This window comes from Oncorhynchus clarkii, unplaced genomic scaffold, assembly GCF_045791955.1.
Source record: "Oncorhynchus clarkii lewisi isolate Uvic-CL-2024 unplaced genomic scaffold, UVic_Ocla_1.0 unplaced_contig_10305_pilon_pilon, whole genome shotgun sequence".
In the NCBI taxonomy this organism is placed as follows: domain Eukaryota; kingdom Metazoa; phylum Chordata; class Actinopteri; order Salmoniformes; family Salmonidae; genus Oncorhynchus; species Oncorhynchus clarkii.
In genome coordinates, this window is record NW_027258009.1 from 92,501 (window position 1) to 107,725 (window position 15,225).

Genomic DNA, 15,225 nt, shown 5'->3' on the forward strand with positions numbered 1-15,225 from the left:
ACTCAGAGACCGCTGCTGACCCAACAGGGTGTACACACTGAACTGGCTCAGGGTTATGGTCCACGGGAAGGCATCACCTGGGCAGGGCAGGGGGGAGGGAGAGAGACAGGGGGGAGGGAGAGAGACAGGGGGAGGGAGAGAGACAGGGGGGAGGGAGAGAGACAGGGGGGGAGGGAGAGAGACAGGGTTAACACAGAGAGACAGGAAGGACAACAGGAAGCCGGTGCTGACACCTAGGATGAGGCTTCAGGAAGGACAACAGGAAGCCGGTGCTGACACTTAGGATGAGGCTTCAGGAAGGACAACAGGAAGCCGGTGCTGACACCTAGGATGAGGCTTCAGGAAGGACAACAGGAAGCCGGTGCTGACACTTAGGATGAGGCTTCAGGAAGGACAACAGGAAGCCGGTGCTGACACCTAGGATGAGGCTTCAGGAAGGACAACAGGAAGCCGGTGCTGACACTTAGGATGAGGCTTCAGGAAGGACGACGGGAAGCAGGTCCTGACACTTAGGATGAGGCTTCAGGAAGGACGACAGGAAGCCGGTGCTGACACTTAGGATGAGGATTCAGGAAGGACAACAGGAAGCAGGTGCTGACACTTAGGATGAGGCTTCAGGAAGGACATTTTGCATAGAATCATCACTACTGGAGCCATAGAGGGGTTAGGGTTAGGGTCAGCCAGGCCAGGCAGTAAGGTGGGCCTGGTCCCAGTTGGCAGAGACAGGCAGCCAGGCCAGGCAGTAAGGTGGGCCTGGTCCCAGTTGGCAGAGACAGAGACAGGCAGCCAGGCAGTAAGGTGGGCCTGGTCCCAGTTGGCAGAGACAGAGACAGGCAGCCAGGTAGTGAGGTAGGCCTGGTCCCAGTTGGCAGAGACAGAGACAGGCAGCCAGGTAGTGAGGTAGGCCTGGTCCCAGTTGGCAGAGACAGAGACAGGCAGCCAGGCCAGGCAGTGAGGTGGGCCTGGTCCTAGTTGGCAGAGACAGAGACAGGCAGCCAGGCCAGGCAGTAAGGTGGGCCTGGTCCCAGTTGGCAGAGACAGAGACAGGCAGCCAGGCCAGGCAGTAAGGTTGGCCTGGTCCTAGTTGGCAGAGACAGAGACAGGCAGCCAGGCCAGGCAGTAAGGTGGGCCTGGTCCTAGTTGGCAGAGACAGAGACAGAAACAGGCAGCCAGGCCAGGCAGTAAGGTGGGCTTGGTCCTAGTTGGCGGAGACAGAGACAGACAGCCAGGCAGTAAGGTGGGCCTGGTCCCAGTTGGCAGAGACAGAGACAGGCAGCCAGGCCAGGCAGTAAGGTGGGCCTGGTCCCAGTTGGCAGAGACAGAGACAGGCAGCCAGGTAGTGAGGTAGGCCTGGTCCTAGTTGGCAGAGACAGAGACAGGCAGCCAGGCCAGGCAGTAAGGTGGGCCTGGTCCTAGTTGGCAGAGACAGAGACAGGCAGCCAGGCCAGGCAGTAAGGTGGGCCTGGTCCCAGCTGGCAGAGACAGAGACAGGCAGCCAGGCCAGACAGTAAGGTGGGCCTGGTCCCAGTTGGCAGAGACAGAGACAGGCAGCCAGGCCAGGCAGTAAGGTGGGCCTGGTCCCAGTTGGCAGAGACATAGACAGGCAGCCAGGTAGTGAGGTAGGCCTGGTCCTAGTTGGCAGAGACAGAGACAGGCAGCCAGGCCAGGCAGTAAGGTGGGCCTGGTCCCAGTTGGCAGAGACAGAGACAGGCAGCCAGGCCAGGCAGTAAGGTGGGCCTGGTCCCAGTTGGCAGAGACAGAGACAGGCAGCCAGGCCAGGCAGTAAGGTGGGCCTGGTCCCAGTTGGCAGAGCCAGAGACAGGCAGCCAGGCCAGGCAGTAAGGTGGGCCTGGTCCCAGTTGGCCGAGACAATGTCAGGCAGCCAGGCCAGACAGTAAGGTGGGCCTGGTCCCAGTTGGCAGAGACAGAGACAGGCAGCCAGGCCAGGCAGTAAGGTGGGCCTGGTCCCAGTTGGCCGAGACAATGTCAGGCAGCCAGGCCAGACAGTAAGGTGGGCCTGGTCCCAGTTGGCAGAGACAGACAGGCATCTCCTGATTTAAGGGTGACCACCCTGGTTTCACGGTCCTCAGAGTCTAACATATTACTGTTGGCTGGTAGGGGAGGAGGAGGCGTGGAGAGTCCAACATCTAAACACACACACACAACACACACACACACACACACATGGCCCGTTTCCCTGAGAGAGAGACACACAAGGAGAGAGCCAATTTCCCTGAGAGAGAGAGACACACAAGGAGAGAGCCCGTTTCCTTGAGACAGAGACACACAAGGAGAGAGCCCGTTTCCCTGAGAGAGAGACACACAAGGAGAGAGCCCGTTTCCTTGAGAGAGAGAGACACACACAAGGAGAGAGCCCGTTTCCCTGAGAGAGAGAGAGAGAGAGAGAGAGACACACAAGGAGAGAGCCCGTTTCCCCAGGCAACGGCCACGCTACATCTCTACCAGGCAGCCCAGCTAGCTCTGATCCGGGGCATTAACCATGAGAGATGAAGAGCCCTTCAAAGCCAGGGAATGATTTACCAGACCCACGGGTCGGTTCTTTTAACTGTTACACTGACAGACCGCTGATGTAAGTGTTTGTTCTGAGGGTTTTTGTGTTAATCTGTGTGTGCCCAACTCTGATGTCATTTAGCCAGCGAGGGAGTTGAAAAAAAATAAAAACAGGGTCCCCCCGTTTTCTGTCAGAGAGCACGGCGGAATGTTCTAGAGGAGGAATAGACATGGTTATGTCAACCTCACCTTCACCACATGTAGAGACAGCGGTACTACATATCGATCTAACACACACACACACACAACACACCACACCACACCACACCACACCACACACACACACACACACACACACACACACACACTAACAGTCTCGAAACTTAGACCGGTGATCTGTCATTTCTCAAGGTAAATGAGGAATACAACCACAAGCATCCCAAAGTGTTCAACATGTCCTCTTCCTCATGTCCATGTTCCAGACGTTTAGGGGGACAGCTAGGGCTCATTTGGTTCTGATTGGGACAGCTAGGGCTCATTTGGTTCTGATTGGGACAGCTAGGGCTCATTTGGTTCTGATTTGGGACAACTAGGGCTCATTTGGTTCTGATTTGGGACAGCTAGGGCTCATTTGGTTCTGATTTGGGACAGCTAGGGCTCATTTGTTTCTGATTTGGGACAGCTAGGGCTCATTTGGTTCTGATTTGGGACAGCTAGGGCTCATTTGGTTCTGAATTGGGACAGCTAGGGCTCATTTGGTTCTGAATTGGGACATGCTAGGGCTCATTTGGTTCTGAATTGGGACAGCTAGGGCTCAATTGGTTCTGATTTGGGACAACTAGGGCTCATTTGGTTCTGATTTGTGACAGCTAGGGCTCATTTGGTTCTGATTTGGGACAACTAGGGCTCATTTTGTTCTGATTTGGGACAGCTAGGGCTCATTTGGTTCTGATTTGGGACAGCTAGGGCTCATTTGATTCTGATTTGGGACAGCTAGGGCTCATTTGGTTCTGATTTGGGACAGCTAGGGCTCATTTGGTTCTGATTTGGGACAGCTAGGGTTCATTTGGTTCTGATTTGAGACAGCTAGGGCTCATTTGGTTCTGATTTGGGACAGCTAGGGCTCATTTGGTTCTGATTTGGGACAGCTAGGGTTCATTTGGTTCTGATTTGGGACAGCTAGGGCTCATTTGGTTCTGATTTGGGACAGCTAGGGCTCATTTGGTTCTTATTTGGGACAGCTAGGGCTCATTTGGTTTTGATTTGGGACAGCTAGGGCTCATTTGGTTCTGATTTGGGAAAGCTAGGGCTAATTTGGTTCTGATTTGGGACAGCTAGGGCTCATTTGGTTCTGATTTGGGACAGCTAGGGCTCATTTGGGACAACTAGGGCTCATTTGGTTCTGATTTGGGACAGCTAGGGCTCATTTGGTTCTGATTTGGGACAGCTAGGGCTCATTTGGTTCTGATTTGGGACAGCTAGGGCTCATTTGGTTTTGATTTGGGACAGCTAGGGCTCATTTGGTTCTGATTTGGGAAAGCTATGGCTAATTTGGTTCTGATTTGGGACAGCTAGGGTTCATTTGGTTCTGATTTGAGACAGCTAGGGCTCATTTGGTTCTGATTTGGGACAGCTAGGGCTCATTTGGTTCTGATTTGGGACAGCTAGGGTTCATTTGGTTCTGATTTGGGACAGCTAGGGCTCATTTGGTTCTGATTTGGGACAGCTAGGGCTCATTTGGTTCTTATTTGGGACAGCTAGGGCTCATTTGGTTTTGATTTGGGACAGCTAGGGCTCATTTGGTTCTGATTTGGGAAAGCTAGGGCTAATTTGGTTCTGATTTGGGACAGCTAGGGCTCATTTGGTTCTGATTTGGGACAGCTAGGGCTCATTTGGTTCTGATTTGGGACAGCTAGGGCTCATTTGGGACAACTAGGGCTCATTTGGTTCTGATTTGGGACAGCTAGGGCTCATTTGGTTCTGATTTGGGACAGCTAGGGCTCATTTGGTTCTTATTTGGGACAGCTAGGGCTCATTTGGTTTTGATTTGGGACAGCTAGGGCTCATTTGGTTCTGATTTGGGAAAGCTATGGCTAATTTGGTTCTGATTTGGGACAGCTAGGGCTCATTTGGTTCTGATTTGGGACAGCTAGGGCTCATTTGGTTCTGATTTGGGACAGCTAGGGCTCATTTGGGACAACTAGGGCTCATTTGGTTCTGATTTGGGACAGCTAGGGCTCATTTGGTTCTGATTTGGGACAGCTAGGGCTCATTTGGTTCTGATTTGGGACAGCTAGGGCTCATTTGGTTCTGATTTGGGACAGCTAGGGCTCATTTGGTTCTGATTTTAATGTTCTGTGTCTTTTGGCATTTGGACAAGCCCTGACTTTTCACTTAAAACATATAACAGGTGTTATAACAACCTCCCATATACGATTCAGAATACAACCTCCCTCCAGTCTGGGCCTGGACACCATGAAGGAGAAGTCCTGCTATAACAGGTGTTATAACAACCTCCCTCCCCCCAGTCTGGTCCTGGACACCATGAAGGAGAGGTCCTGCTATAACAGGTGTTATAACAACCTCCCTCCAGTCTGGTCCTGGACACCATGAAGGAGAGGTCCTGCTATAACAGGTGTTATAACCACCTCCCTCCAGTCTGGGCCTGGACACCATGAAGGAGAGGTCCTGCTATAACAGGTGTTATAACAGGTGTAATAACGTGTAATAACATACCTTCCTCCAGTATGGGCCTGGACACCATGAAGGGGAGGTCCTGCTATAACAGGTGTTATAACAGGTGTAATAACATGTAATAACCTACCTTCCTCCAGTATGGGCCTGGACACCATGAAGGGGAGGTCTTGCAGGGGCTCCATGTATTTGTGTCCAGCAGACAGCACAGTGATATGGGGCAGGCAGACTACCAGAGTCCCAGGCATGGTGGCCTGGTTGTGGTACCAGCTACGGACAGTACCGGGGATGTCTCCACAGATAATGGTGCTGGGAGAGGGGAGGCTGTCGTTGGGGAGGAACACACAGCATGACTGGAGATCCAACTGGATGAGGAGAGAAGAAGAAGAGGAGGAGAGAGAAGAAGAAGAGGAGGAGAGAAGAAGAGGAGGAGAGAAGAGGAGATAGAGGAAGAGGAGGAGAGAAGAGGAGAGAGAGGAAGAGGAGGAGATAAGAAGAGGAGAGAAGAAGAGGAGAGAGAGGAAGAGGAGAGAAGAAGCGGAGAAGAGAAGATGATTAGAGAGAGGAAGAGGAGAGAAGAAGAGGAGGAGAGAGAAGAAGAAGAGGAGGGGAGAAGAAGAGGAGGAGAGAAGAATAGGAGATAGAGGAAGAGGAGGAGAGAAGAGGAGAGAGAGGAAGAGGAGGAGAGAAGAAGAGGAGAGAGAGAAGAAGAGGAGAGGAAGAGGAGAGAAGAAGCGGAGGAGGAGAGAGAATAAGAGGAGAGAAGAAGAGGAGATAGAGGAAGAGGAGGAGAGAAGAGGAGAGAGAGGAAGAGGAGGAGAGAAGAAGAGGAGAGAGAGGAAGAGGAGGAGAGAAGAAGAGGAGCAGAGAGAAGAAGAGGAGAGAGAGGAAGATGAGGAGAGAAGATGATTAGAGAGAGGAAGAGGAGGAGAGAGAAGAAGAGGAGGAGAGTAGAAGAGGAGAGAGAGGAAGAGGAGGAGAGAGAAGAAGAGAGATGGTGCACCATTAGAACTGTGCATCAAATGAATACATACAACACAACAACAGCTTGAGGAGCAGGGAGGAACAGGGAGGAGCAGGGAGGAGCAGTGAGGGGCAGGGAGGAGCAGTGAGGAGCAGGGAGGAGCAGGGAGGAGCAGGGAGGAGCAGTGAGGAGCAGGGAGGAGCAGTGAGGAGCAGTGAGGAGCAGGGAGGGGCAGTGAGGAGCAGGGAGGAGCAGTGAGGAGCAGGGAGGAGCAGTGAGGAGCTGTGAGGAGCAGGGAGGGGCAGGGAGGAGCTGTGAGGAGCAGGGTAGGGGGGTTTCTGTACCAGAGTAACTTAGTCTTCAACAGACCATGAACTCTGTGCCGTCTCAGTGTTTACACGGCAAGGCTGGTTGAAACTTCTCAGAAGGACAACAACTGGTGTAATGGAAACGCACATGTCCCTTCGCTCCTAAATCTGACCCGTACAAAACTAATCTCTCCGCATTGTGTCAAGTTTTTCTCTTGTTCAAAGAGACACTGTTCAAAGCCACAGAATACAGAGAAACAAACACTGGGTAACTCACGGTGGTAACTGCCCGTGAGGCCATCTATGGCGAGCGCAGATCAATCACGAATAAGGAAATATGTGCTTTTCCTGTGTGCGGCGTGAGGTAGTTTAGGTCACTAATCTGAGGCAGGGGGGGGAAACACAGACAGGGTGTAATCCCAGTTCCCACAGTTAAAAAGGAGGGCTTCAGTCACAGTTACCGTGGAGGGTTCATTCACAGTCACCGTGGAGGGTTTCAGTCACAGTCACTATGGAGGGCTTCAGTCACAGTCACCATGGAGGGCTTCAGTCACAGTCACTATGGAGGGCTTCAGTCACAGTCACCATGGAGGGCTTCAGTCACCATGGAGGGCTTCAGTCACCATGGAGGGCTTCAGTCACAGTCACTATGGAGGGTTTCAGTCACAGTTATCATGGAGGGTTCATTCACAGTCACCATGGAGGGCTTCAGTCACAGTTATCATGGAGGGCTTCAGTCACAGTCACTGTGGAGGGCTTCTGTCACAGTCACCATGGAGGGCTTCAGTCACAGTCACCATGGAGGGCTTCAGTCACATTCACCATGGAGGGCTTCAGTCACAGTCACTGTGGAGGGCTTCAGTCACAGCCGCCGTGGAGGGTTCAGTCACATTCACTATTGAGGACTTCACAGTCACCATGGAGGCTTCAGTCACAGTCACCATGGAGGGCTTCAGTCACAGCCGCCATGGAGGGTTCAGTCACATTCACCATGGATGGCTCAGTCACATTCACCATGAAGGGCTTCACAGTCACCATGGAGGGTTCAGTCACAGTCACCATGGAGGCTTCAGTCACAGTCACCATGGAGGGTTCAGTCACATTCACCATGGAGGGCTTTTGTCATAGTCACCATGAAGGGTTCAGTCACAGTCACCGTGGAGTGTTTCAGTCAGAGTCACCGTGGAGTGTTTCAGTCACAGTCACATTCACAGTCACCATGGAGGGTTCAGTCACAGTCACCATGGAGGGCTCAGTCACAGTCACCATGTAGGCTACAGTCACAGTCACCATGGAGGGTTCAGTCACAGTCACCATGGAGGGTTCAGTCACAGTCACCATGGAGGGTTCAGTCACAGTCACCATGGAGGGTTCAGTCACAGTCACCGTGGAGTGTTTCAGTCACAGTGGAGTGTTTCAGTCACAGTCACATTCACAGTCACCATGTAGGCTACAGTCACATTCACCATGGAGGGTTCAGTCACAGTCACCATGGAGGGTTTAGTCACAGTCACCATGGAGGGTTCAGTCACAGTCACCATGGAGGGTTCAGTCACAGTCACCGTGGAGTGTTTCAGTCACAGTCACTATGGAGGGCTTCAGTCACAGTCACCATGGAGGGCTTCAGTCACCATGGAGGGCTTCAGTCACCATGGAGGGCTTCAGTCACAGTCACTATGGAGGGTTTCAGTCACAGTTATCATGGAGGGTTCATTCACAGTCACCATGGAGGGCTTCAGTCACAGTTATCATGGAGGGCTTCAGTCACAGTCACTGTGGAGGGCTTCTGTCACAGTCACCATGGAGGGCTTCAGTCACAGTCACCATGGAGGGCTTCAGTCACAGTCACCATGGAGGGCTTCAGTCACATTCACCATGGAGGGCTTCAGTCACAGTCACTGTGGAGGGCTTCAGTCACAGCCGCCGTGGAGGGTTCAGTCACATTCACCATTGAGGACTTCACAGTCACCATGGAGGCTTCAGTCACAGTCACCATGGAGGGCTTCAGTCACAGCCGCCATGGAGGGTTCAGTCACATTCACCATGGATGGCTCAGTCACATTCACCATGAAGGGCTTCACAGTCACCATGGAGGGTTCAGTCACAGTCACCATGGAGGCTTCAGTCACAGTCACCATGGAGGGTTCAGTCACATTCACCATGGAGGGCTTTTGTCATAGTCACCATGAAGGGTTCAGTCACAGTCACCGTGGAGTGTTTCAGTCAGAGTCACCGTGGAGTGTTTCAGTCACAGTCACATTCACAGTCACCATGTAGGGCTCAGTCACAGTCACCATGTAGGCTACAGTCACAGTCACCATGGAGGGTTCAGTCACAGTCACCATGGAGGGTTCAGTCACAGTCACCATGGAGGGTTCAGTCACAGTCACCATGGAGGGTTCAGTCACAGTCACCGTGGAGTGTTTCAGTCACAGTGGAGTGTTTCAGTCACAGTCACATTCACAGTCACCATGTAGGCTACAGTCACATTCACCATGGAGGGTTCAGTCACAGTCACCATGGAGGGTTCAGTCACAGTCACCATGGAGGGTTCAGTCACAGTCACCGTGGAGTGTTTCAGTCACAGTCACCGTGGAGTGTTTCAGTCACAGTCACATTCACAGTCACGATGTAGGCTACAGTCACATTCACCATGGAGGGTTCAGTCACAGTCACCATGGAGGGTTCAGTCACAGTCACCATGGAGGGTTCAGTCACAGTCACCGTGGAGTATTTCAGTCACAGTCACCATGGAGGGCTTCTGTCACAGTCACTATCTCCCACATTCAGAGTGTGGGGAGGAACAGGTAGGACAAGGACTAACAGGTAGGACTAACAGGTAGGGCTATAACTAACAGGTAGGACTATAACTAACAGGTAGGACTAACAGGTAGGACTAGAACTAACAGGTAGGAGGACTAACATGTAGGACTAGGACTAACATGTAGGACTAGGACTAACAGGTAGGACTAGAACTAACAGGTAGGACTCCCTCAGCCCCTAAGTCACCCTGGGAGACCAGGACATGCTCCTGGGTCTCCCTGAGGTTGTGCTGTTAATGAAGGGGGGGGGGGGGGGGGGTGGAAGAGTCAGAGAGAGTCAGAGAGAGAGATAGAGAGAGTCAGCGAGAGAAATAGAGATTCAGAGAGAGAGAGATAGTCACAGAGAGAGTCAGAGAGAGTCAGAGAGAGTCAGAGAGAAAGAGAGAGTCAGAGAGACAGAGAGACAGAGTCAGAGAGAGAGAGAGAGTAACAGAGAGAGAGAAAGAGCTCTATGCCTGTGGTGCTTGTACGAACAGATTCAACCAGAGGGAAGAGAAGAGAGTGTAAACAGCCTGATGTCAGAATATCAACTGCTGAGACCACTGCCAAAACCAATGACAGCATCTCTGTTACACCAGCTCTCCCTTGCGCTCTCTCTCTCTCTCTCCCCTCTCTGTTGCTCCCCCCCCCTCTCTCTCTCTCTCTCTCTCTCTCTCTCTCTCTCTCTCTCCCTCTCTCTCTCTTGCTCCCCCCCCCTCTCTCTCTCCCCCCATCTCTCTCTCTCTATATTTCTCTCTAACTCCCCCCCCCCCCTCTCTCTCCTCTCCTCCCCTGTCAAAGCCGTGGTGTTTGTGTCCAGTCGTTGTACCATGACCACGCATTGATTCACAATGGAAAATGTGTGTTACTGTGTTTCATGGCCAGAGGGGAGAGAGAGAAGAGGAGAACAGAGTCTGTGGTTCACAGTCAGAGGGGAGAGAGAAGAGGAGAACAGAGCCCGTGGTTCACAGTAGGGTTGATGCTCAGGGCCACACAGTGAAATGACAGTTTGACATGAGGTGGTTTGTAATACTACAGGGGTAATCTGAGTCAATCTGGACACTGTGTGTTCCTATGGAGAGAGCTAGCTACAGGGGTAATCTGAGTCAATCTGGACACTGTGTGTTCCTATGGAGAGAGCTAGCTACAGGGGTAATCTGAGTCAATCTGGACACTGTGTGTTCCTATGGAGAGAGCTAGCTACAGGGGTAATCTGGTCACTGTGTGTTCCTATGGAGAGAGCTAGCTACAGGGGTAATCTGGACACTGTGTGTACCTATGGAGAGAGCTAGCTACAGGGGTAATCTGGACACTGTGTGTTCCTATGGAGAGAGCTAGCTACAGGGGTAATCTGAGTCAATCTGGACACTGTGTGTTCCTATGGAGAGAGCTAGCAATAGGGGTAATCTGGTCACTGTGTGTTCCTATGGAGAGAGCTAGCTACAGGGGTAATCTGGTCACTGTGTGTTCCTATGGAGAGAGCTAGCTACAGGGGTCATCTGGACACTGTGTGTTCTTATGGAGAGAGCTAGCTACAGGGGTAATCTGGACACTGTGTGTTCCTATGGAGAGAGCTAGCTACAGGGGTAATCTGAGTCAATCTGGACACTGTGTGTTCCTATGGAGAGAGCTAGCTACAGGGGTAATCTGGACACTGTGTGTTCCTATGGAGAGAGCTACCTACAGGGTTAATCTGGACACTGTGTGTTCCTATGGAGAGAGCTAGCTACAGGGGTAATCTGGTCACTGTGTGTTCCTATGGAGAGAGCTAGCTACAGGGGTAATCTGGACACTGTGTGTTCCTATGGAGAGAGCTAGCTACAGGGGTAATCTGGACACTGTGTGTTCCTATGGAGAGAGCTAGCTACAGGGGTAATCTGGACACTGTGTGTTCCTATGGAGAGAGCTAGCTACAGGGTTAATCTGGACACTGTGTGTTCCTATGGAGAGAGCTAGCTACAGGGGTAATCTGGACACTGTGTGTTCCTATGGAGAGAGCTAGCTACAGGGGTAATCTGGACACTGTGTGTTCCTATGGAGAGAGCTAGCTACAGGGGTAATCTGGACACTGTGTGTTCCTATGGAGAGAGATAGCTACAGGGTTAATCTGGACACTGTGTGTTCCTATGGAGAGAGCTAGCTACAGGGGTAATCTGGACACTGTGTGTTCCTATGGAGAGAGCTAGCTACAGGGGTAATCTGGACACTGTGTGTTCCTATGGAGAGAGCTAGCTACAGGGGTAATCTGCACACTGTGTGTTCCTATGGAGAGAGCTAGCTACAGGGTTAATCTGGACACTGTGTGTTCCTATGGAGAGAGCTAGCTACATGGTTAATCTGGACACTGTGTGTTCCTATGGAGAGAGCTAGCTACAGGGTTAATCTGGACACTGTGTGTTCCTATGGAGAGAGCTAGCTACAGGGGTAATCTGGACACTGTGTGTTCCTATGGAGAGAGCTAGCTACAGGGGTAATCTGGACACTGTGTTCCTATGGAGAGAGCTAGCTACAGGGGTAATCTGGACACTGTGTGTTCCTATGGAGAGAGCTAGCTACAGGGTTAATCTGGACACTGTGTGTTCCTATGGAGAGAGCTAGCTACAGGGGTAATCTGGACACTGTGTGTTCCTATGGAGAGAGCTAGCTACAGGGGTAATCTGGACACTGTGTTCCTATGGAGAGAGCTAGCTACAGGGTTAATCTGGACACTGTGTGTTCCTATGGAGAGAGCTAGCTACAGGGTTAATCTGGACACTGTGTGTTCCTATGGAGAGAACTAGCTACAGGGGTAATCTGGACACTGTGTGTTCCTATGGAGAGAGCTAGCTACAGGGGTAATCTGGACACTGTGTGTTCCTATGGAGAGAGCTAGCTACAGGGGTAATCTGGACACTGTGTGTTCCTATGGAGAGAGCTAGCTACAGGGTTAATCTGGACACTGTGTGTTCCTATGGAGAGAGCTAGCTACAGGGGTAATCTGGACACTGTGTGTTCCTATGGAGAGAGCTAGCTACAGGGGTAATCTGGACACTGTGTGTTCCTATGGAGAGAGCTAGCTACAGGGGTAATCTGGACACTGTGTGTTCCTATGGAGAGAGCTAGCTACAGGGGTAATCTGGACACTGTGTGTTCCTATGGAGAGAGCTAGCTACAGGGGTAATCTGGACACTGTGTGTTCCTATGGAGAGAGCTAGCTACAGGGTTAATCTGGACACTGTGTGTTCCTATGGAGAGAGCTAGCTACAGGGTTAATCTGGACACTGTGTGTTCCTATGGAGAGAGCTAGCTACAGGGGTAATCTGGACACTGTGTGTTCCTATGGAGAGAGCTAGCTACAGGGGTAATCTGGACACTGTGTGTTCCTATGGAGAGAGCTAGCTACAGGGGTAATCTGGACACTGTGTGTTCCTATGGAGAGAGCTAGCTACAGGGGTAATCTGGACACTGTGTGTTCCTATGGAGAGAGCTAGCTACAGGGGTAATCTGGACACTGTGTGTTCCTATGGAGAGAGCTAGCTACAGGGGTAATCTGGACACTGTGTGTTCCTATGGAGAGAGCTAGCTACAGGGGTAATCTGGACACTGTGTGTTCCTATGGAGAGAGCTAGCTACAGGGGTAATCTGGACACTGTGTGTTCCTATGGAGAGAGCTAGCTACAGGGGTAGTCTGGACACTGTGTGTTCCTATGGAGAGAGCTAGCTACAGGGGTAATCTGGACACTGTGTGTTCCTATGGAGAGAGCTAGCTACAGGGGTAATCTGGACACTATGTGTTCCTATGGAGAGAGCTACCTACAGGGGTAATCTGGACACTGTGTGTTCCTATGGAGAGAGCTAGCTACAGGGTTAATCTGGACACTGTGTGTTCCTATGGAGAGAGCTAGCTACAGGGTTAATCTGGACACTGTGTGTTCCTATGGAGAGAGCTAGCTACAGGGGTGATCTGGACACTGTGTGTTCCTATGGAGAGAGCTAGCTACAGGGGTAATCTGGACACTGTGTGTTCCTATGGAGAGAGCTAGCTAAAGGGTTAATCTGGACACTGTGTGTTCCTATGGAGAGAGCTAGCTACAGGGGTGATCTGGACACTGTGTGTTCCTATGGAGAGAGCTAGCTACAGGGTTAATCTGGACACTGTGTGTTCCTATGGAGAGAGCTAGCTACAGGGGTGATCTGGACACTGTGTGTTCCTATGGAGAGAGCTAGCTACAGGGGTAATCTGGACACTGTGTGTTCCTATGGAGAGAGCTAGCTACAGGGGTAATCTGGACACTGTGTGTTCCTATGGAGAGAGCTACCTACAGGGGTAATCTGGACACTGTGTGTTCCTATGGAGAGAGCTAGCTACAGGGTTAATCTGGACACTGTGTGTTCCTATGGAGAGAGCTAGCTACAGGGGTAATCTGGACACTGTGTGTTCCTATGGAGAGAGCTAGCTACAGGGGTAATCTGGACACTGTGTGTTCCTATGGAGAGAGCTACCTACAGGGTTAATCTGGACACTGTGTGTTCCTATGGAGAGAGCTAGCTACAGGGGTAATCTGGACACTGTGTGTTCCTATGGAGAGAGCTACCTACAGGGGTAATCTGGACACTGTGTGTTCCTATGGAGAGAGCTAGCTACAGGGGTAATCTGGACACTGTGTGTTCCTATGGAGAGAGCTAGCTACAGGGGTAATCTGGACACTGTGTGTTCCTATGGAGAGAGCTACCTACAGGGGTAATCTGGACACTGTGTGTTCCTATGGAGAGAGCTAGCTACAGGGGTAATCTGGACACTGTGTGTTCCTATGGAGAGAGCTAGCTACAGGGTTAATCTGGACACTGTGTGTTCCTATGGAGAGAGCTATCTACAGGGGTAATCTGGACACTGTGTGTTCCTATGGAGAGAGCTAGCTACAGGGGTAATCTGGACACTGTGTGTTCCTATGGAGAGAGCTAGCTACAGGGGTAATCTGGACACTGTGTGTTCCTATGGAGAGAGCTAGCTACAGGGGTAATCTGGACACTGTGTGTTCCTATGGAGAGAGCTAGCTACAGGGGTAATCTGGACACTGTGTGTTCCTATGGAGAGAGCTAGCTACAGGGTTAATCTGGACACTGTGTGTTCCTATGGAGAGAGCTAGCTACAGGGGTAATCTGGACACTGTGTGTTCCTATGGAGAGAGCTACCTACAGGGGTAATCTGGACACTGTGTGTTCCTATGGAGAGAGCTAGCTACAGGGGTAATCTGGACACTGTGTGTTCCTATGGAGAGAGCTAGCTACAGGGGTAATCTGGACACTGTGTGTTCCTATGGAGAGAGCTAGCTACAGGGGTGATCTGGACACTGTGTGTTCCTATGGAGAGAGCTAGCTAAAAGGGGTAATCTGGACACTGTGTGTTCCTATGGAGAGAGCTAGCTACAGGGGTAATCTGGACACTGTGTGTTCCTATGGAGAGAGCTAGCTACAGGGGTAATCTGGACACTGTGTGTTCCTATGGAGAGAGCTAGCTACAGGGGTAATCTGGACACTGTGTGTTCCTATGGAGAGAGCTAGCTACAGGGGTAATCTGGACACTGTGTGTTCCTATGGAGAGAGCTAGCTACAGGGGTAATCTGGACACTGTGTGTTCCTATGGAGAGAGCTAGCTACAGGGGTAATCTGGACACTGTGTGTTCCTATGGAGAGAGCTAGCTACAGGGGTAATCTGGACACTGTGTGTTCCTATGGAGAGAGCTACCTACAGGGGTAATCTGGTCACTGTGTGTTCCTATGGAGAGAGCTAGCTACAGGGGTAATCTGGACACTGTGTGTTCCTATGGAGAGAGCTAGCTACAGGGGTAATCTGGACACTGTGTGTTCCTATGGAGAGAGCTAGCTACAGGGGTAATCTGGACACTGTGTGTTCCTATGGAGAGAACTAGCTACAGGGGTAATCTGGACACTGTGTGTTCCTATGGAG

General features: G+C 51.4%; 1 protein-coding gene across 1 annotated transcript in view; it reads right to left on the reverse strand.

Annotated features, from left to right (window-relative positions):
• Positions 1–15,225, reverse strand: part of LOC139394482 (intermembrane lipid transfer protein VPS13B-like) — a 173,880-nt gene that overhangs the window by 55,552 nt on the left and 103,103 nt on the right. The window contains exons 6-7 of the mRNA XM_071142556.1: positions 5,336–5,570; positions 1–77 (exon numbers count right to left, since the gene is read on the reverse strand). The exon at positions 1–77 is cut by the window's left edge and continues 144 nt beyond it. Of these exons, the coding sequence (XP_070998657.1) occupies positions 1–77; positions 5,336–5,570 (312 nt within the window). The remainder of the gene's footprint in view (positions 78–5,335; positions 5,571–15,225) is intronic.